Source organism: Bemisia tabaci, chromosome 4, assembly GCF_918797505.1.
Source record: "Bemisia tabaci chromosome 4, PGI_BMITA_v3".
Classification (NCBI taxonomy): Eukaryota; Metazoa; Arthropoda; class Insecta; order Hemiptera; family Aleyrodidae; genus Bemisia; species Bemisia tabaci.
In genome coordinates, this window is record NC_092796.1 from 61,088,614 (window position 1) to 61,110,575 (window position 21,962).

At 38.3% G+C, this 21,962-nt stretch overlaps 1 protein-coding gene across 1 annotated transcript; it reads right to left on the bottom strand.

Moving 5' to 3' along the window:
• Positions 1-237: 237 nt before the first annotated feature.
• Positions 238-8,699, bottom strand: VhaAC45 (Vacuolar H[+] ATPase AC45 accessory subunit). Its single transcript, XM_019043483.2, has 3 exons — positions 7,829-8,699; positions 5,973-6,245; positions 238-3,944 (listed from the first exon to the last, which is right to left on the bottom strand). Exons 1-3 carry the CDS (start codon positions 8,609-8,611, stop codon positions 3,741-3,743), a joined length of 1,260 nt encoding a protein of 419 aa, XP_018899028.2. The 5' UTR covers positions 8,612-8,699; the 3' UTR covers positions 238-3,740.
• Positions 8,700-21,962: the final 13,263 nt, after the last annotated feature.

Here is a 21,962-nt window from a genome sequence, read left to right on the forward strand (position 1 = left end):
TATTTCTTAGAGCCTCAAGAACAAAAATCCAACAAGCAGGAACAGTTTTCTGAGCTACAAGGAGATTTTTCTTTTAAGCGTTATGCAATTTTGGCCGGGTGTTACTGATAATGAAGCCTGGGGAGCTAGAATACATTTATTCATGAATAAATCAATATTTTTCTGCCTCCAAGAAGAAAAAGAAGCAAGAAGTGGGTTGGAATCATTGCCAAAGACAAATTAAAGTTAACCATCAAATGTAACAACAAAATTGTGTATTACTGATCTTAAATGCAACACATTTACAAAATATGTACTTAAAACCAAAAACATTTTTAGGAGTGGGTACCTACATACGAAAGTTGTTAATGAAAATTTACAAAAAAAAAAGAAGAAAAAAAAATATTACTGACTATAAAATAATTTTTCTATGAAAAAAAAAATTATATTTACTTTGCAAAACTTTTTTCTGCTGATTCTTCACCAGTGAAAAAAGCATTACCTATGAGGACTCTAGATTATTTGAGTAGGTCCTACTACTAAATTTTATCACTGACTGAAAGTGTGGAATGATGTGGTTAATATGTAACTTGAAATCACGTTATGCGTCAAACGTCTGTCATTGAAAGTACTTCCATACGAGGACTTTTTGGGCAGAAATTTAGGTATATGAATTAGGAGGTTGCTTCATTTGCACAGTGCATAGAATGGAGGGGTGAAAATTATGATTAAACAAGTGAACAAAAAAGAATTACCACAGAAAATATCAACTCCTAATGAAATATATGATACATAGAAGGATGAGGGAACAATTATTCGCTCTTCTGACATAAGGGCGTATCTGTTCTACGTGAGCCCTAAAAGAAATAGAATTTTATGGGCAACAGGGCTCAGGTGGAATTTGAGATATGTTCTTACATCAGAGGAGTGACAAATTGAATGAGAATTATATTTTTGCGAAATTCACAAGCTTAATATGAAAACGCATTGACTGTAGGAAAATCATAGCAACAGAAAAACTTAAACTTAAGAAATTTGATGAAAAGTATTTCTAATAGTGCACACATAAAAAAGTGACTTTCAGCACTTGGGTTGAATTAAAAGAAATCATTTTGCCATTATTTACAGAACGTCAGAAACTTCGAAAAGTGTAAACATTCATCACAAAAATCCAAAATGATTTGATAGGTTAGTGTAATAAGGGAATGAAAACGGAGGAAATCGTGGATAAAAGGGTAAGGTTTGATTTTAATTCTAACCAAACACATGCAGATGCTCTTCTTATATGGTTGTAGGAATTTGGTAATGCCATCACTTTAGCTGCTATTAAAGTTGAATTTCAATCTGGGAAAGTATAACTAACTCTTAAGTTAAGACATTTTACAACATTCTAAAAAGTATATAATACATTTGAAAAAGCAGATGCATTTCCTAGACCCTAATTGGACTACATTTTGCAATCAGAAACTACAATTCCCAGCTCATTGGTAAAAACATGTATGTGCATGTTGAAACGAATGGTATGAATGTGGTTTTAAAAGCTGAACCAGGAATTGTAGTTCCTAATTGCAAATTGTTGTCCTATAGATGATAGCCTTGAATATTTCAAGTTTTATTCAGATGGTGGTATCTGTATATTTAATAGTGCTTAATGAGAACCAAATGAAAAAATAAAATTAACTTTTGAACAAATCCTTACTATGACTTAGTGTAGATATAAAAAGTAATTAGAAAGTCAGATGCCATCACGAAATCCATCTTTTGAAGTATTTCACTTCTCCTGTGTACCGAAGAAAACCTGCGTTTCAAGAAAAATGATGGGATGTTACATATAAAGGGCCTTGCTACACTGTGGAGCTCCTGATATACATTTGATATGCATATTTTTTCAAATTAATATTCATGTGCAGGAAATATTCTCTCTCAAAGGTGATACAAATTTTAAGAAACTCTCTGGAAAACTAATTTTAGAGAAAATAATTAAGCTATTACAACAATGAAATACATTTGCTCAATTTTAGCAGCACTGTATTGGAAAAAAGTTCTTAAAACCGAAAATACTTTCATTACTGTGATATTCTGACGAGCACTTTTATTTTATTTATTTACGCCAACATGAAAGAAATCGGGTAGCTAAAAATATAAAAATAGGGTTACTGATATCTTAATAAGTACATGTACCAATACTTGCTTGTCCAAAAGGAATGTATGCGCATACCCTTTCTGTTTCGAAGGATACAGGTCTGAAAACACATTGTTTAGGTGCTCGTCTTGACCGAAAAAAATCAGCCTTGTGATTTTTTTGATATTACCCTTCTTATTTGCCCAGGCAACTTAAAATAAAAAAAACATACCTGATAGTTTTTTGTTCATTTTTATCTCAATTAAACTTCAAAACAAAGTAATTCATTATAATGTTTAACAAGTACTACATTGATCATGATTAAACTCTTTTGATAGAGAAGTAATTATTCTGATCAAGTTTCAAGCCGACTGATTTTTCAAAACTGGATGATTTCCTTTACATATTAATCAAAATTTTAGCTATGCTGGCTTACAATATCAGACACTGACTGCAAAAATCAAATGAGAAAAGCAAAGTCTCTGATGCTTATCAAAAATTAAACACATTCTAACTGCTATGGATTCTTCTACAGTTACACTTTTTTTTAATGTCGCTTTGAATATCATTAATTCTGATTGAATGAAAAAGATAACTAAAACCTAGGCTGGGAACGAAAACAGAAATAATATTATCCTATTTTTAAAAGTTAGAAACTGCTCTTAAAATTGGATTCACTGAAAAAAAAAACCCGGAAAAATCCTAAACCTTGCTCAAAGGAGCTACTAACAAATCATTGTTGATTTTTATTCTAACGGAACAGAATGCTGTACATTATTGTGTTGCTGTTTTCTTGAATGAAAATTAGATTCCATTCCACACCAGATTATCTGGATTAGTTTTTGACCAGGTAATCCAAAATTAATCACTGATCAGCCTATTGTAACTGAACTCTACTCGTAAAATAAGAGTGTCAAATTCGGACATGCTGTTAAACCTTCTTTTGGTTTCGTTTTCTTAAAGAAAGAAAAAAAAATTATGTAAGTTTTGAAAAAAGATAACAAGCAGAGAGTGAAAACACTCAGCTGTTTTTTAGGAGGAAAAAAAGAAAAACTACCATAAGAACAGAAAGCCTCCCCAAAATAGGTTTCAATGAAAAGTTTCAAACAGATGTGAGGAGAACAAGATATAACCATTAATGCAAAAATTATTCAAAATAGGGACTTTAAAAGTGTCTTTAGTTTACTGTTGAGAAAATCAAAATTTCTAACTGATTCACGCTTACTTAGTGGACCAATTAAGACACAGGACATTGTACCGACAAAATTTTGACCTTAAGTTAGTACGTACTATTTACACATAATTTTTACAGTACTTATTTACCTCGTTGAAAAAGGAAAGAAGAAGAAAAAAAACTTGAAAAATATCCACTAGGGTAACAATTAAAATTCCTAACAAATATTCAACAAAGATACTCCCGATTTGATTGAAAAGTAGGCTTCATGTAGATGGTGACTGTGATTAATGTTCTTTAAGAGTTTTAAAAATAATGATGATGAAAAAAAAACAAAAAGAAAAAAAATTGGGAGTAATGATGAAAATGGTTTTGGATTTTAAATTAGAACACAGCCTTTGAAGAACAATAAAAATAAAGATGAAGCCATGCTTTGCTATTTCCAATGAGAAAGGCCGAAGAAAATTACTCTGATGCATTGATTGAGATGGTTTTTCCTTTTGGGTCATCAAACTGATCCATTGTCTTGATATCTAGAACCATGATTAGACCCCAAACCATGATCAGAGCCAACATCCCAACAACGAGTATCCCAGTCCAGATTGGGATTGTGAAGAATCCAACTTTAGATTCTGCTTGACTAAATGTACCTCGCGTCCATGCTTGCGTCTGTGAAAAGTCAAAGAAAATGCAAAGTTAGGACTCTCTTCAAAAAATACAGTGATTTTAAATAAAAGAGGTGAGGACGACAACTTTGCCATGATAGCAAAGAGAGCCATAAAAGCAAAAATAAAGTTTTGAGAAAATAGGCTCATGTCAGTAGCTTCGAAAAATTTTATTTCAATTACATAAAAAGAATATTATTCATTTTCATGTTGGGCTATGATGTTAGACAAGACAACTGTAAGTGCTATCTTTTGCATGCATTAGTGGTTGCATTTTGGACACACAAACAACACATTATTACGTTAGAAATTGGCAGGAAAGAGAGGCATTTCACAAAAAAGCTCTGTTTTCATGGGCTCTCTGGAGGATGAGTGCTGGTTACAGCTGTCTTGTATAAAACTATAGTTACTACACTGTCATTTTTTTGTGCACTTGCAACTTTCTCATATTGATGACTCGTTTCCATAAAAATAAGACAAAATCTGCTATTTTAGCAGTTTTAGTGATTTTATCTAAAAGAGATTAGACGAGTTTAGAAGGAAACTCAATTTCGAAAATTTAACAGTTGCGGCTCTCTTCGCAATCATGGCCGGATTAAAAGTAATTATCAGAGAATCCGAATTTCAAATTACAAGGATCAAAGGAGAATTGACACAAGTTGTTGATTATATTATCAAAGCAAAGTTGACTATGCATTACGTACACTGAGTATTTTCACTACAGCAGGAAAAATCTCTTTATGTACATTGACTGATGCTTCTTCTCTTCTCACTTCTTGTAGTCAAAAAAAAAAAAAAAATTGGTTCGAGGGGAAAAAAGGAATCTAAAATTAAAATTTAATTGTCAACTTTCAGTGGAGTTGTACCGCCATATTTCATAACTGCACATGACGTCCAACTACAATTATGAGATGAAGCCACATTTATGAGACTTTCCTACGATTACATGCCTAAAATCAACTTTAAGCAATACAGTATGTTGTTTCTACAGTTGTATTGCTCTTAGAAACCCTGTCGTAACACACCTGGAACTAGCACCAACACATTTCAACAAAATATTCAATCAAATTCATCAGAAAAAAAATTTTCAATTACATAAAAATAATGGAGCCTGAAGAACTTGTTTATTTTACCGACTCCTGGCTTGTGAGTGCCAGTGTTCCAACTCGGCTAGGCGATGAAGGCTAGGTCTACTTAAAATACACCTAAAAATTTAGCTCCTACTTTTAGAAATAAAATAAGGTAACAAGAGTAAATGAAAGGATTCGAGATGGATTTTATGTTAATATTTGAACAATAAAATCTTACGGCTTAATCTTCAGTCTTAAATTTCATCCACAAGATTTTTGAGAACTTCAGACAGTGTATAATTAGGGATCCTCAATACAATTCAGTTAGCCAATTACAAGGCAGCATGCTGACTGCATTGCCCTCTGGAAGGTGCACTGGTCTTTTCCTCCGTCTACTATCTATCAGCTTTAGAGCAAGATAGCGTATGTTAAATATTGTCTGAGAGTGTCCATTTTCAAGAGATTTATTATGTGTATTTACTCGTCCACAGAATTAGGCTCTGTCCATCATCGGAATAATGATTTAAGATTGTTAATGATTGGAGATGAAAAGTGTCTGCTATGGACAAAATAAAAGAGGGCTAGTCCACTACTAGCTTTTGGAAAGGCTAGATGTGTATACTTGATGTTCTTCATACCGTACAATGTAAAACGACAGCCCAAGATTAGAATATTGAAATCATTAAAATTCTTAAAATGGTAACTCCCTTGCACATGAATAAAATGCTAAAATCGGACCGGTTTTGAGAAATTTGTCAGATCATTAGTGATCATCATGTCTGTGATTGCTGATGATGAGCTCTTGAAACCGGTCCGATTGTACTTTCTTTAATCATTTTAATATTAATATTTTCTCCCTGCTGACTTCATCATCTTTTTTGGACCCAAAATCTTCTTTGTGTTACCTTTCTTTCTAATCAGATACTTTCATTAAATATGAGCTTTAGAAAACTTCTACGAACCTTCAGATTTTTGAAGCTGAGTGTGATGGATTTGTCTTCATTAGTAAACGTATGAGGGCTGATATCCAGATATGCAAAACCTTTTCCAGCTCTTATGGGGGTTGTAGGGGTGAGTGAACCATCCTTATTGTCATAAGTATAATCAACAGAGGTGAGCGTCCAAACATTAGATGATAGCTTGAAAATGAAGCGAAGCACGAGTTTCTTTCCATTGTCAGTTCCTTTGAAGGTTGAAATCAAACGAAGTGTATCCGGTCGAGTATCTAGCTGATCCTAGGGGGAAAAAACGATGCAGGATTAGGTAAGTACAACATATCTAGGTATCATGGTTACGGTACCTAATTAAGTAAAATTCTAGGCTTGGAGACATTACTTGATGGTGATTTCTATTTATAACCACCAACATACAGCACTAGCCATTATGTGGGCTACTTAAAGAGGGTATTCATTTCTGATTCACTCAGTTCTGAAGACCTCGATTAACCAGGAAATTCATACTAACCTTCTCTAATGTTAAAACGTATGAACAAATTTACACCTAAGTATCTGCAAATTGAAACCAACAAAAGATTAGAGTAGAGGTGTCCTCAGATAAGTTGACATTTGTTTACTTTTGATTAGAAGGCGCAGGCAACAAATTTACGCCTCTGCACAAAGCGTTGGTCACTACTACCACCTTAAAAACATCCGTCTCATGATCGTATCACAAAAAAACTACTTATCAGTTACTTACCTATGATCCATGACTTTTATGTGGTTATGATACTGAATGGCTAAAAATTAACAAGTTATAAGGTTTAAAAGTATTAAAAAACCTATCCAAGCTTTGTGTTTTCGCTTCTGCGCGAGTCAAATGATTTCATGGGGATAGTGGTGACGCGAAAACACCTGCAAATCAAAACTAAACAAATGTCAACTTGTCTGACGACACCTCTGACATTATGGGATATAAAAACACAATCAGTCAACCGTGTAAGAAAGCTAGAACAGCAGCAGAATGGTTGTAAATATTGGCACTAGCAAAACAGACAGATATTAATTTTGGCAAAGGTGCGCTTATTAGTGAAAAATCAGAAAAGTTTGGACACTTGGCGAGGAGTGGCAGTTAGCTGTTTAGAGCACATCAGGCACCACTAGTCAGAAGAGAACCTGCGAACTGTTTGAAACCTCCCCAACTTTAGTTAACTGTACTGTAACTGTAGTTTGACCCATTCTCTCTTTCTTGCTCCTTTAGAATTTCATAAATGAACTCAGAGAGGAAGCAGACGATTACGGCAAGTTGCGCTACGCTGATGATGGGTTTGATTAGACACAAAAAGTCCCTGCTGTTGCCTTCCTGACGTGTCACAACCAGTGATCCACCAACATTGACATATAATACAATCTAGACCGCGCATTAGGAAATTTTGGCGAGACTTGAGTCCCTTCAGGCAAGACGATAGGCAACCCAGCAAGTGTACCAGCAATATGTACCGAGTAGATGGAAATACCTGTCTTGCCAGTGCCGTTAGCCGTTGCCTGGTACACTTTGTTCGTATATTCGGCTGTATCAACTAAGCTGAAGGCGCGTCTTTACCCTGATTTACCCCGCTAGCTGTCTTACCTCCCCCGCCTAAAGTTGGGCCTAGTGAGCGGTCTAGATTGTGTTATAAGTGTATGTCCACCAAACAGTCTCAGAAACAGAAAATGCATGAGAAATAAGATTTCTCCATAAATGAGAGAATTAATAATTCTACTTCATTCAAAAACTATGTATAAATCTGCAAAGAAACCCTACTGTCTGTAGGACTCATGCGCCCATATTTGCTTCACTAGTTATGTTTACTACACTGGTGTAAAATGCGGCGTGAACTTACATCATGTGTGGGAGGCAGTACAACTTTTTCTCCATCAACAATCAGAACAGGGGCCTCTTGGGTCTGCAAAAGAACTTGTCCGGAGGCGTTGAAGAGGAAAGGCCCTTGCCCCTTGTCTGCAACGGTGCCATTTGATTCAACTGCTTGCAGCGCTCTGCGCATTCTGGCTAATGATTCCGAGATCTGCGGCTCAATCCAAGAGGGCTCTTTCCCGGACAAAACGAAAATGCAGTTTCGTTGTGAGCTGGATAGTTTCTTCACAGCTTCAGCCATGAGTTCATCATGACGATTCAACATGTCTGGACGATCTTCATCCATGCGATCTCCATCATCAAATCTGACAAAACTGAAGACACCTTCTTCATCACCCTGGAGGTCCTTAAAGTTTTTCTGGCTGTAACCGTAGCCTTCCAACTTTTGGAGTGCATCATCAACAGATTTCACAGCAGGGAGGAATTCAATGCCATTTGACTGGTCCACCAACTTCTGGATTTTTTCGAATGCTTGTTTCTTGCTGGAATCTTGCCAACTGAAGTCTTCCAAACTCAACGTGTCTTCCAAAAACGCCACAATGAGAGGTTTTGAATGAGAGTTTTTAATTTTTTTTAAGAAATGATTGAGAAATTCATCCCTGTCATACTCAGCAAGGGCTGGAACGGTGTGAAAATGGTCACCTGAGTTTTTGGATTCCCAGAGAAGAACTGGGACACTACTTTCGGATATAGCACTACTTAAAACATTTACAAGGAGCCAAAGTAAAGAACACGTCACTAGATTCCTCATTTTTAGCTGAAAATTAGAAGAAAATTGGGATTTGATAAAATGTGACACAAGGAGGGGCCGAATTAGGTGATAACATCAGATGATGCGATGGGAAATGATAACAGTGATGCAAAAATAAATATCAAGAGCGAAATGTTAGATTTCCCACAAGCAATGTGAAAGCCGAGTTGTATATTTACAAGATGCTCATTTCATAGAGTAATCACATTATATACAAGAGTTCATAATATTTTCACAAGAAATTATCTCTTTCATGATGCATTTATGGTAAAAACATTTTAACGATAAAAACCAACAATTGTTTTTAGTTTAGTCAGTGGGACAACATGAAATACAGAATGACAAAATGGCGCGAAATTCAAATCGGTCGTGCGTCGCGGTATTGGGCGTGCCAGTCGTACCTATTGGTTCTTCTTGTCTAGAAGCGAAGCGGACTGACTTTTGATTTAATAATTGTAACTTTCGTACTACGTAATGGCGCACTGTAACTATCTAACCATATCCCTTTAAAAAAGAAATGTCTTTTGCTTTGCACTAAACTATTAGGCAAACATTGCTCTTAGTCTATGCGTTGAATGAAAGGGCGAAACCAAAATTTTTCTAAAGATGGGCAGACACTAAAGGACACTAAATCAGAGGGGTAGGGGGGGGGGGGGGGTCCAGCTTCGCAAAAGACGTTCAAGGGGCCTCTCTGAGAAAATCTTGAAAATTGAAACGTTTAAGCAATCTTGAGCTATTGCTGTTCTTACCGAAAACTTTGTAATACAGTTTCAAATATGACAGATATGCCATGCACTTATTCTTTAAAAAATCCGCAAAACTCCTCAGATTTTCTGGGGATGGACAAGGGGTTTCTAGTCCGCCCCATCTCTCCATCAGCTAAGCCCATGGTTTAATGTGAATCAGCCTTATGCCCGTAATTTTGTGCTCAGTTTCTATGTTTCTTACCTACCTGAGAAAAAGGAAAAGATAAAAAAAACAAGATATTTTTGGAGAGTTAGACAACATAGGTATTCTTGACTGATTCTTCACATTTTGGACTAAAACCCAAATAGCACAGTTCAACGAACATATTGAGGTAATTTTGCAATTTTTTACCGCACATTATAAAAATTCGATATATTTTTACATAACATGATCAATAAAATGACTGAAATAAAATGTGTAGTCATGAATAAAATGTGTTCCGTGTGTGAGAAAGGTAGACTCTTTGCAATGCAAGCAAAACAAATTGCAATTACTTATTCCAATTTTCTTGCAAAAAACAATAAATTGAAATCTTCCATCGCATTTCTAAGGCGCAATGATACAACTATTTGAACTCTCCGGAATGCGTGAGGTATCACGCCGCATTTGAAGGCGTTTTCAAAACAGCCAGGTTCCGATACCCGGATTATCGTTTTGCAAAGTTCCTATTATTATGTTTTATTTCCTACCATTTGTCGCGTTTCCAATCATCCTATAGAAACTACTTATTTGCATGAATACACTTCTGGCTGGAGTGCACTTAAGCTATGCATTCACGACTGCAAAAATGTTAACGGAAATCGACAAGCCCAGCGTACGTGGAAGCTATTTCCATTTAAATCTTCCGTCACATTCTTACGGCGCAATGATACAACTATTTGAACTCTCCGGAATACGTAACACGGTTCGTTTTAAAAAATTTTAATTTTTCTGAAGACCACCCGCGATTTTTTTTTATAAAAGTGTCAAGGAAGGTTTCTAGATTAAGGTATTGAAAACCGCAAAATCGTAAGTGGGGCCGTTTTTTTTTATTTTCGACTTTTTCTATTTTTAAGGGTAAAATGGCGGCAAAAGCCAATGTATGACCACTAAAACCCCCAGCCATCTAGTCAAATTAAGTTAAAATTTTATGTATGTTCGTCCTTGACATGTAAACGGGTGCCCTCAAAAGTTTCAAACCCTCCCTGAAAGAACTGCACCCCCTTATGCGGTGTTGCCAAATTACGTACCCGATAATGACGCGACTGACGGGGCAATGTAGATTTTGAGTTGCGATCATCACCAAAACTTATGAAAACCCTTACCATTATACAATGTGAGGATACTTTTAAATCTTATTCGATAAGAGCATGCGCGGTTGCCATATTTTCGTTTTTTGAAATTGCAAAATTTGACCAGAAAATGTCAATTTGTTTTATTTGATTAAAAACAGTCAATGCTTATTTTTCACCGACATTATCATAATACGGAGCTCTAATTACCTTTAAAGGAAATTCAAGATTCATCAATGAAAAAAGTGCTTTTTATCTTGTAAGCAGGTCTGCCATAAACTGTTAAGCGGCAACGAAAATGCCCTCCGCGCGGGAGGTAGAAGTAATCAACCAGAGAGAAAACAATATCCATGGCGCTTAGTGGAGGTGAATCTTGGGCGGTCTAGATTTAATATGGGGGTGCTTACTAGCGAGTAAAATGGGAGTCCTTTTTTCTTCTCTTCGCAAAAATTGAGTGAAAAATTGTTTAATTTTTACTTTTTGATTCCGAGGCAAATTCTGAAAACCTCAAAAAATCGCTCGCGCAGTTATTAAACAGGAACAAACAATCAAGCGTATCTCGGTCATTAACCTCGAAAGTTCATTTCCCACATTACGATATTTTTGCTATTATTTCCAATGTTTAGAAATCTGGAACAATTAGATAAAATACACTTATATCATATGTGAACCTTAAGGTTTTCTCTCTTTAATTGGACTTCGAGCGGTCAGGGCTTCCATTCTTTGCGAACATCAGTAAAATGTCCAGATGGTTCTTGTTTACCACTTACTTGTGAATTGAAAAATATTTTTTCTTAATTTTTTTTGGATATTAAGAGGGGGGGGGGGGGGGGTCCAAATTTTACTCTTTGAGTCAGGAACAATAACCGCGGGAATTTTTTTCGAACCAAATCCGCTCGTCGATTTGTGTGTACATATTTTCATAGATCCCTGGTAAAAATGGCAAGTGCTCAGATCAGTAGCACTTGCCTTTGGAACAGACCTAAACACTGATGTAAGTGCTGCCGGGCGCTGATCTGCTACGTCAGTGTTAGGTCTGTTCCAAAGGCAAGTGCCTCTGATGTAAGTGGCACTGACCTAAGTGTCTCCGACGTAAGCGGTGTGGAAACTCCCAGAAATACTGTAGAGGCAAAAATTTAGTTAATTACCGATCCGCCAGGTACGTTAATTCACTATTTGACGACCAGGGAGGGCTACTGTGAGTTTTCCATCACAAGTAATCATCACAATCTTCAGTGGACAACGCTCGTTCCCATGCGGTCTCCAATCTAAGTACTAACTACGCCCGACGTAGCTTATCTTCGGTGATCGACCTAGCGACTGAACCACTACACTACCTGCGCGTGTAAGTGCTAGGGGCGTAATTATGTCATTTCAGGGCCCCCATTGGAGTAATTTTGACAGCAAATGATGATTTTGTCTTTGAATTTGAATCCGATACTTAATTTTTTTATTATTCTTTTTCAATCAATCAACATGAAAATGAAGTTTTATATGTTATGTTTTTTTTGGAAAAAAAAAAAAAATGGAATGCATTAAAATTCAAAATTATAGCTGAGGATGTAAAAAAAATAATCAAAGTTGAAATGATACAAAAAATATAAATTAGCAGATACAAAAATTGAAAGTACTTAAAGGAGTAAAAAAGTTGGAAAATAATTAAAAATAAATTGGGAAAATTTTAAAAAAATTAAGACTGGAACATTTTAAAAAGAGTTAAAACTGAAAAAAATTTAAACCAAATTTAATTTTTTTTTTTTTTACTCTTAAGTTAAAAAAATAATAATGCTTAAATAACTACATCTAAATACATATTATAGCGGTGATAATATTTTTACCGATCTCATTTTTTTGTGTTTTAATTATTTAAGTGCCATCATAAACGAAGAAGGTTAAACAAATTTTTCAAGAGTGTGGCTACCTAAACAAGTTTTCCTTCCCTCTTAGAAAATCCCCCTCATAAAAAATATGCCTCTCCGTAAGATAAAGTTTGTGGTCCCCGTATCCCAAGGAATATTCCCCCACGAAAATAAAATAGGGTGGGGGAAGAGGGAGCCATCTCTACTTTTTGGGAGTGAGTGCGGTTCGATTAAGACTGATATCAGAGACTTACCCTCTGAACCAAGTCCTGACCTCAGTCCCGCTTACCTCAAAGATATCTCTGCACTTAGGTAAGTCTTCCTCCCGACGTCAGTGCCTCTTACCTCAGTGCTTACTTCTTGGGTCAGTGCTTTAACACTTACGTCAGAGAAAACTGAACTGACCTCAGAGCAAATTGCACTGACCTCAGTGGAAAATTCACTGACCTAACACTTGCCATTTTTACCAGGGAAGGATATGTTTTGACTTTGGATTCGGAATCTACGGTAAAAAATAAGAACATTTTGTTCTTTGCACTTTTTCCCTAAACCCCCATTTTTTGGAGTTATGGGGCATTTTTGGGGCAATTTTCAATTCGACGCTGTAAGCGGCCAAATCATCCAAATTTCAAAATCTAAAAATCTCCTAAGAGGAGAGGTCAATACCTTTTGATTGATGTGCCACATGACCCCTGTTGCTCCAAAATTTTGGGGGCCACGACCCCCCAAAAATTTTGGGGCTTTGGAGGGCCATGAGTCGAAAATTTCGAAAGGCAAGGGTATGTTTTGACTTCAGATTTGGATTCTACGCGAAAAGTTACGTAGAATAGATATGGCGCATGGCCTGTTTGCTCCAAATTACTGAAGAACCCCATTTCCCCATAAAGAAGCCGTGTATTTTTGGACAAAATAAGGGGTAAAAAAAAATTTGAGCAAACAGGCCATGCGCCATATCAATGGGCCTGTTGCAAACTTTTGCTAGAGCAAAAATAAGAGTTGTTTCTTATAGATAATGCCTCAAAAATCACGATGAGCGCATCGGCAAAGTCTGAAATGCACTCATAACTTCACAATCTGCGTAAGAAATTTGCGTTTTTTTAAGCTTCCCGCTTCAAAAACGATACTACGGCACAGGTGAACATTTTGTTAGATGAGTCGCTCCATCGTCGGCGATATTCATCATGGCCGACACTTGCGCGCAGTTCCGCGCGTAATTCGAGGAGAGTTCAAGGTCAATCAATTCGGGCGTGGAAAACATGAACGTTAAAACACGCCGATTGTTATCTGGTCTAATCCAGTTCAGGTATTATCTCGTCCCATCACACGTGTTTTGGCGGATTGGCGTCGGCCATGATGAGTATTGCCGACGATGGAACGACTCCTCTTACAAAATGTTCACCTGTGCCGTAGTATCGCTTTTGAAGCGGGAAGCTCAAAAAACCGCAAATTTCTTACGCAGACTGTGAAGTTATGAGTGCATTTCAGACTTTGCCGATGCGTCATCGTGATTTTTGAGGCATTATCTGTAGGAAACAACTCTTATTTTTGCTCTAGCAAAAGTTTGCAACAGGCCCATTCTACGTAACTTTTCGCGTAGAATCCAAATCGGAAGTCAAAACATACCCTTGCCTTTCGAAATTTTCGACTCATGGCCCTCCAAAGCCCCAAAATTTTTGGGGGGTCGTGGCCCCCAAAATTTTGGAGCAACAGGGGTCATGTGGCACATCAATCAAAAGGTATTGACCTCTCCTCTCAGGAGATTTTTAGATTTTGAAATTTGGATGATTTGGCCGCTTACAGCGTCGAATTGAAAATTGCCCCAAAAATGCCCCATAACTCCAAAAAATGGGGGTTTAGGGAAAAAGTGCAAAGAACAAAATGTTCTTATTTTTTACCGTAGATTCCGAGTCCAAAGTCAAAACATACCCTTCCCATTTGAAAATTGCAAGAAACGGGGGGGCTCCCCCCCAAAACCTCCCCAAGGGGCCATTTTAGGGGGCTGAAAATATTTTCATTCGATTCTTTGGGGTCGATTTACCCTATGAAAGTTTTGGTCCCGAAGCTCAATTCTCCGCCGTTTTCGAGAAAAATATGGTGGACGGGTGGTCTGGATCACCCTGTACCAACGAACTACACCTCTAGAATGGCCGACCAGTGTTAGAGACCCGGAACGTTTTGAAGTTGATATAGGTTAGGTCTACTTGGGCTCACACAGCAGGCTGCCATCTAAACCCATGTCAGACGCTGCCCACATTTTGCCGAATATTGTTGAATAAAGTGATAGCAATGAAAAGATTGCATAATAATCGCACCTCCAAAGGTTTTCTTAACTCAAAAAATAGGAACTTTGAAAGCAAACCTCAAAAAAAATGAAAGTTTACATAGGTTGAAATTTTCACATGTAATCCTTATGGGCAAGACGCAGCAGAAATGGAGATTGAGGTTAGCTATACTTGGGCTCCCACCCCCCTCCTGCCTTCAAAAACCGGCCCTTGCGCGTTACGCAAGTTTGCTATCTCGCGGCCATTCTAGAGGTGTAGTTCGTTGCCCTGTACAACTATCTACAACAATTTTCAAGGTTAAAAAGGGGCCTTGGATGGACCAACCGCACGTGTGGACGGATTGTGGTTTGACGCTCACAGATTAGAGAGCAGCAAAAAATTGTAATAAGATCTTTCTAAACGCAAACTTACTACGCCCACCATTAACAGAGATGCCACGCCCTGCCAATACAAAAAAGAGGGATAAAAAATGTAAAAACAGAAAAAAGAAACTGTACGTGGCGTCATTCCCTGCGGTAGTGTAAACCATGGTATCTTCATCTGCCAAGCTAAAGAAGAACGCCGTATGAACATTCAAGAGTTTCCAAATTTCCTCCAATTAAATGTCCATTCATTAGGAGTTTTATGAATATTTTCTCACTAAATTTTCAGATAATTTAGATCTGATTACGAATAAAATTCTCTAAAAAATTGGAAGAAAAATATCCACAAATCCTTATTGTTTGTATTTAATTGAAGGAAATTTGGCGACATTTGAAGGTTCATACGGCGTTTTTCCTTTACACTGGATTTATCGATCAGTCTCTCATCACGCACTCATTGGCACCGGCTACTCCACGTGTGCGTTCCGCTGGTAAACTAAGACGGAAAAAAATCGGTATGTTCCATGGCATGCCGGGAATACCTGAAGAGGACACCGTAGTCGGTAATTTTTTGAAGGACGATATCAATGACTTAGAAGCATTTAAGAATTATATAAATGTCTGAGGTAAAAATATATTTATTGATGTCAAAACTTGTGTATCCTGTACCTAAATTGCGGCGTCTCGCAAAAAGAAGACTGAGGAATATTTTTTCATGGAACTTTGGACGCTAATTTTTAGACGGCATAGAGAGGAGAACGTTATGGTCTCCGCTCTGCCATGCCTCACCTGCCTGTTCAGCCCCCCCCCCCCCCACCCCCCAGGAAAACGGTTTTTACCATGTACAGACTTTCTATACCGCTGGAAAATGGATACCTGTGAAGAGTCAATGGTTTGACCATGCTTACCTTCCCCAGCCCTCCTTTATATGAATTTTTAGCAACACCTGTGGGTAAGGGTATTATAATGTATTATAAGGAAGAGTTAATGCCCTGCACTGCCGTGCTAAGGAAAATGCCGTATGAACTTTCAAGAGTTGCCAAATTTCCTCAAATTAAATGTTCATTTATAAGGAGATTTATGAACATTTTCTCATAACATTTTCTCAGATAATTTAGAACTGATTACGAATAAAATTCTCTGAAAAATCGGAAAAAAAATATCCACAAATCTTCGTTATCATTCGTATTTTATTGAGGAAATTTGGCGACGTTTGAAGACTAATACGGCGATTTTCCTTAGCACGGCGCCAGTGCAGTGCAAGTGCATCTTTAAAGGATAAGCTCCAGGCTAGGAATGGCCATAAGGCCAATCTGCCATTGGCAGATACGCCCCCTTGGCGCGCCGAAAACGCGCTCCTCTGACACATAGCAAAATAAGAAGAGAAAAAAAATTACGATCGAGAATATCTGCGAAAAATTTCTTAAATGAACGGAAGAAGATATAGCTGGGAGTAAAGAAAGGTACTTTTACGCATGATAGTGACAAACAGAGGTCCAATAACTACTTTCTGAAGCGTAAACACTTTTCTGTGAAATTTTCACCTTTTTGTTGACATACAGGCGCTTTAGTGGTGAACAGAGGTCCAATAACTACAATCTGAGGCGTAAACACTTTTCTGTGAAACTTTCACCGTCTTGTTGACAAACGGGCGCTTTATCATACCCCTCCTTCATTTGCTACGTGTAACTCCCTCAGAAGCGATGGTCGATTCGAATGTTAGACGTACGCACCCTTTATAGACCTCTAGAGAGACCTTTAAACATACATATATTTCTTCCTTTTCAAAATGACTATTGATTTGGACATACCATAGCATGTCTCGGGCAAACTTAACCTTCATTTATCTCGAAATTTAAAAATAAGAGACATCTAAAGTGTAAACGAGATATAACTATTCGCGCAAGATGGATGTCACATTTGCATATGAAAAATGTGAGACGCGATGGCGTGAGTCGTGAACTCGTATTGTTCTGCTCTATGCTACTAGTTTGAAGCACCATTACGAATAAGACAAGCGCAAACAAACACAATATGGAAATAAAGCCAGGGACACAACTATACAACTATTCGTACTTGATGGACGTCCGTGCTGCATCTGAAAAATTGAAAGCGCGATGACGCGAAGTGTGAGCTCTCAATTCTCGGTTATATGCTTATGCTGTCAATGGGCCTGTTGCAAACTTTTGCTAGAGCAAAAATAAGAGTTGTTTCTTGTAGATAATGCCTCAAAAATCACGATGAGCGCATCGGCAAAGTCTGAGATGCACTCATAACTTCACAATCTGCGTAAGAAATTTGCGTTTTTTTAAGCTTCCCGCTTCAAAAACGATACTACGGCACAGGTGAACATTTTGTTAGAGGAGTCGCTCCATCGTCGGCGATATTCATCATGGCCGACGCTTGCGCGCAGTTCCGCGCATAATTCGAGGAGAGTTCAAGGTCAATCAATTCGGGCATGGAAAATATGAACGTTAACACACCGATTGTTATCTGGTCTAATCCAGTTCAGGTGTTATCTCGTCCCATCAAACGTGTTTTGGCGGATTGGCGTCGGCCATGATGATTATTGCCGACGATGGAACGACTCCTCTTACAAAATGTTCACCTGTGCCGTAGTATCGTTTTTGAAGCGGGAAGCTCAAAAAACCGCAAATTTCTTACGCAGACTGTGAAGTTATGTGTGCATTTCAGACTTTGCCGATGCGCTCATCGTGATTTTTGAGGCATTATCTATAAGAAACAACTCTTATTTTTGCTCTAGCAAAAGTTTGCAACAGGCCCATTAGGTGTCGCTCAGATTCGGAGGAAACGTTAAAAAAGAGGCCCGAGTACGTCTTTCCCATCTTCGGCTGTGTTGATACTAGTTCTCTCTTCTTTTTTCAGGTTCTTGTCTGATTCTTTTTTATCATGGATTTGTAGAACCTCGCCTTAAGCTCGTGTAAACCGCAGTACTGACTCGGTTCTTTTTGAAATGATGGTGCTCGGATGCGTCTAGTGGCTTTAATTTTTAATGTTTTCTTTAATTTCAGAAGTCGGTCGCTTACTTCAATACGTTCAATTTGGCAATTTTTACTATGCACGCTTAATAAACTTTGAACCTGAAAATAGCGTAAACTTTGTGCTGCTTTCCCAAAATTTTCTGGACCCCTCTCCACGTAGGGGATGCCCTACCAGGAAATATCACATTGCATTATCACCAAGGGTTTACGCCCTCAGATGCGAGCCAGTCCGACTCTGATAAGCTCATGTTATTTTATTCTTTTTATAGCGATCTTTTCCAAAGCCTTTCATGAGATATTCTATGAACCAAAGGCCTGTAGGGACGAAAATGAAAATTTTAATCGCTGTTAAGTAGTGTGAATGACTTTTCCCTACAATTGCCATGCTATTCATTTCGTTTGTTAGCATTCTATACGCAGCTTGACGGAATTTAAGACTCTACACTAAACTTATTCTCAGGGCGTAGATTTAAGATACAGCCTCCTTGAGGACCGGAAAATTGGAGGGAACCTAGAAATTCCAAATGATAACCATCGTCATTTAATACCTCCACAAAAGGAACAATGGAAAAAACAATTAGGCAGTATTAGAAATCAATATGATCGTATGAGATGACGTATAGCGGCGGATGACAGCAGACAATTGTGGGCATTTTTCTAGTTTAGGGACTAATTGTAAGTACAATTACATATGGTCACTTGGAGATTGAACAAGAGGGGATCTTTGTTGGAAGGGGGGGAGATCTTTGGTGTTATAGAAAGTAATGTAGTCATCATTTTTCGGGAGGAGCCGGAAACATAGAACCACCATTATGTTCGCCGGCAGGGTGATTTTAAATAAAAAAATAATACCTATTGAAGAGGTTGTTCCAAAAACGCCGATTTTGTCCCCCCCCCCCCCCCTGGATTTGGCCCAAACTTTGCCCAGAAGTTGTACTAAGTGTCTCCGATGCTTGGGCAAAATTTCAGCCCCCTCGGATAATTAGGGGGGAGGGGGCAGGGGGGCAAAGTTGCAATTTTTTTAAAACTTTAAAAATCGATATCTCGCGAACGGTTTGAGTGTAAGTGTTGCGGTTTGCGCTAAAAAACGTCAAAAAATATTCTCTACAAGAATATTAATGCTGTTTGCAAGGTTGCGTAATTTATCGCGGTCATAAATCTATTTTTTTCGATTTTGAAGGTTCGACTTTTTTTCGTTTTTCGTCTCTCCTCTCTTTGGAATCGTTGCTACGTGAATAAAAACCTGTTGAGGTGATCCTCCACAAAATTTTGCATCTACCACTCTTTGTTAGATCTTGGAGAAACGATTCGTTCGTGAGTTATAGCGATTTTTCTGCACGTTATCGATTACGCGCGGGCGGCTTATCGGCGGCGCTCCATCCCGCGCGGGCAAGGTAGAGGATGTTTCACCGCTAGGGCCAAGGTAGATTTACACAGGTATGGAAAAGTTGAAAATTTCCCATGAGCCTCAGTACGTGTCACATGACCTCGTGACGTAGGTTAAGGGGCCCGTTTTTTAATTAAATTACAATCAAATTAACATTCAAACGTTTGTGCGTTTAAACGCTAAAATTAATATCGTATAATCAAAATTGTGCAAAAAATCCCACAAAATTTTGACAAACGATAAACCGAACATAATAAATCAAAATAATCAAAACATCCAAAATGGCTGACGTTAAGGGGCCGCTGGAGAGCCAATCAGAGGCCAGTTGTTTAGTTCTGTCCATACCTGTGTAAATCTACCTTGGCTAGGGCCTTATATTCATGCTGTAGGCTGTAATTATCGATATTTTCTCCTCACCCCACCCTTCCCCTGCAATAAATATTTGTTTAATACTTCGTTATACAGGGTATCCCAGACCAGCTGTAACAGGTCTTTTTCTCGGTTGGTTTAGTTAGTACGAAGTGGGGGGCCGCGGGATTGAAAAGGGAATTGACCCCAAGGAATCCGAATTTCACGGTCCCGAAACCCCCCGTGTCCCCCTTGGGAGGTAAAGAGGGGGTCACGATCCCCAAAGTCGGGAGACATTGTGCCTCCCCCTTTTACCCCCCGAGGGTGGCTAGGGGGGCATCGGGACCGTGAAATTCGGATTCCTTGGGGTCAATTCCCTATTCAATCCCGCGGCCCCCCACTTCGTACTAACTAAACCAACCGAGAAAAAGACCTGTTACAGCTGGTCTGGGATACCCTGTATAACGAAGTATTAAACAAATATTTGTTGCAGGGGAAGGGTGGGGTGAGGAGAAAATATCGATAATTACAGCCTACAGCATGAATATAAGGCCCTAGCCAAGGTAGATTTACACAGGTATGGACAGAACTAAACAACTGGCCTCTGATTGGCTCTCCAGCGGCCCCTTAACGTCAGCCATTTTGGATGTTTTGATTATTTTGATTTATTATGTTCGGTTTATCGTTTGTCAAAATTTTGTGGGATTTTTTGCACAATTTTGATTATACGATATTAATTTTAGCGTTTAAACGCACAAACGTTTTGAATGTTAATTTGATTGTAATTTAATTAAAAAACGGGCCCCTTAACCTACGTCACGAGGTCATGTGACACGTACTGAGGCTCATGGGAAATTTTCAACTTTCCATACCTGTGTAAATCTACCTTGGCCCCAGCGGTGAAACATCCTCTACCTTGCCCGCGCGGGATGGAGCGCCGCCGATAAGCCGCCCGCGCGTAACCGATAACGTGCAGAAAAATCGCTATAACTCACGAACGAATCGTTTCCCCAAGATCAAATAAAGTGTGGTAGATGCAAAATTTTGTGGAGGATCACCTCAACAGGTTTTTTATTCACGTAGCAACGATTCCAAAGAGAGGAGAGACGAAAAACGAAAAAAAGTCGAACCTTCAAAATCGAAAAAATAGATTTATGACCGCGATAAATTACGCAACCTTGCAAACAGCATTAATATTCTTGTAGAGAATATTTTTTGACGTTTTTTAGCGCAAACCGCAACACTTACACTCAAACCGTTCGCGAGATATCGATTTTTAAAGTTTTAAAAAAATTGCAACTTTGCCCCCCTGCCCCCTCCCCCCTAATTATCCGAGGGGGCTGAAATTTTGCCCAAGCATCGGAGACACTTAGTACAACTTCTGGGCAAAGTTTGGGCCAAATCCAGGGGGGGGGGGGCAAAATCGGCGTTTTTGGAACAACCTCTTTCTTTCGTAGACAAAGCAAAAAAATAGTCAGACAGTTTTTCTATCGCTCTTAGGCAGCCTCTAGTGTAATTTAATTCGAACGTCATCTCATTTTCCCGGACCAATAAAAGTAGCCTTCGCACACCAATTTTTATGTCTCTCAGAATGATAGACATAGATATTTCCCGCCATTATGAAAGAATGTAGCTTCACAATGAAAATTAAATATTTTATTTCGTCATTTAGTAGTATCCTCTCTATTCTAATAAAATCATTTTTAAGACGCTCGATGGACGGGGTGAGGAAGGGAAGGAAGAAGTGGCCTTTGGCGGCGCGCAGCACCCCGGAGTCGGGCCGCGTAGCGGCCAGGGGGCGGACCCCCTAGTCTGCCCCTGTAGACGATTTTTTCGAAGAAATCAGTGAATTTCTAGGCAACGGTGTTAGCTAATTTTGTTACACACACCTACATTTTTGCCTTATTTCGATAGAGTATAACTTTTATTTTCGTTATCACTGTTTTGTCAATGCAACGCAGTATATCTACATATCGACGGTGAAACTACCAAACCACGTATCTCGGTTTGCGACGTCGCAGACTTCCTGTCATACTTTATTTTTTAAATGAAAAACTACTCAACGTCCAGTCTTGAAAATTTCTGTGATTTTT

Excerpts from the sequence above, each read along its gene's own strand:
- VhaAC45 (XM_019043483.2), bottom strand. The coding sequence starts at position 8,611 with ATGAGGAATCTAGTGACGTGTTCTTTACTTTGGCTCCTTGTAAATGTT. Across the intron at positions 6,246-7,828 it reads TACTGCCTCCCACACATGAT|GATCAGCTAGATACTCGACC; the intron begins GTAAGTTCACGC and ends TTTTCCCCCTAG. Across the intron at positions 3,945-5,972 it reads TCAGCTTCAAAAATCTGAAG|ACGCAAGCATGGACGCGAGG; the intron begins GTTCGTAGAAGT and ends GACTTTTCACAG.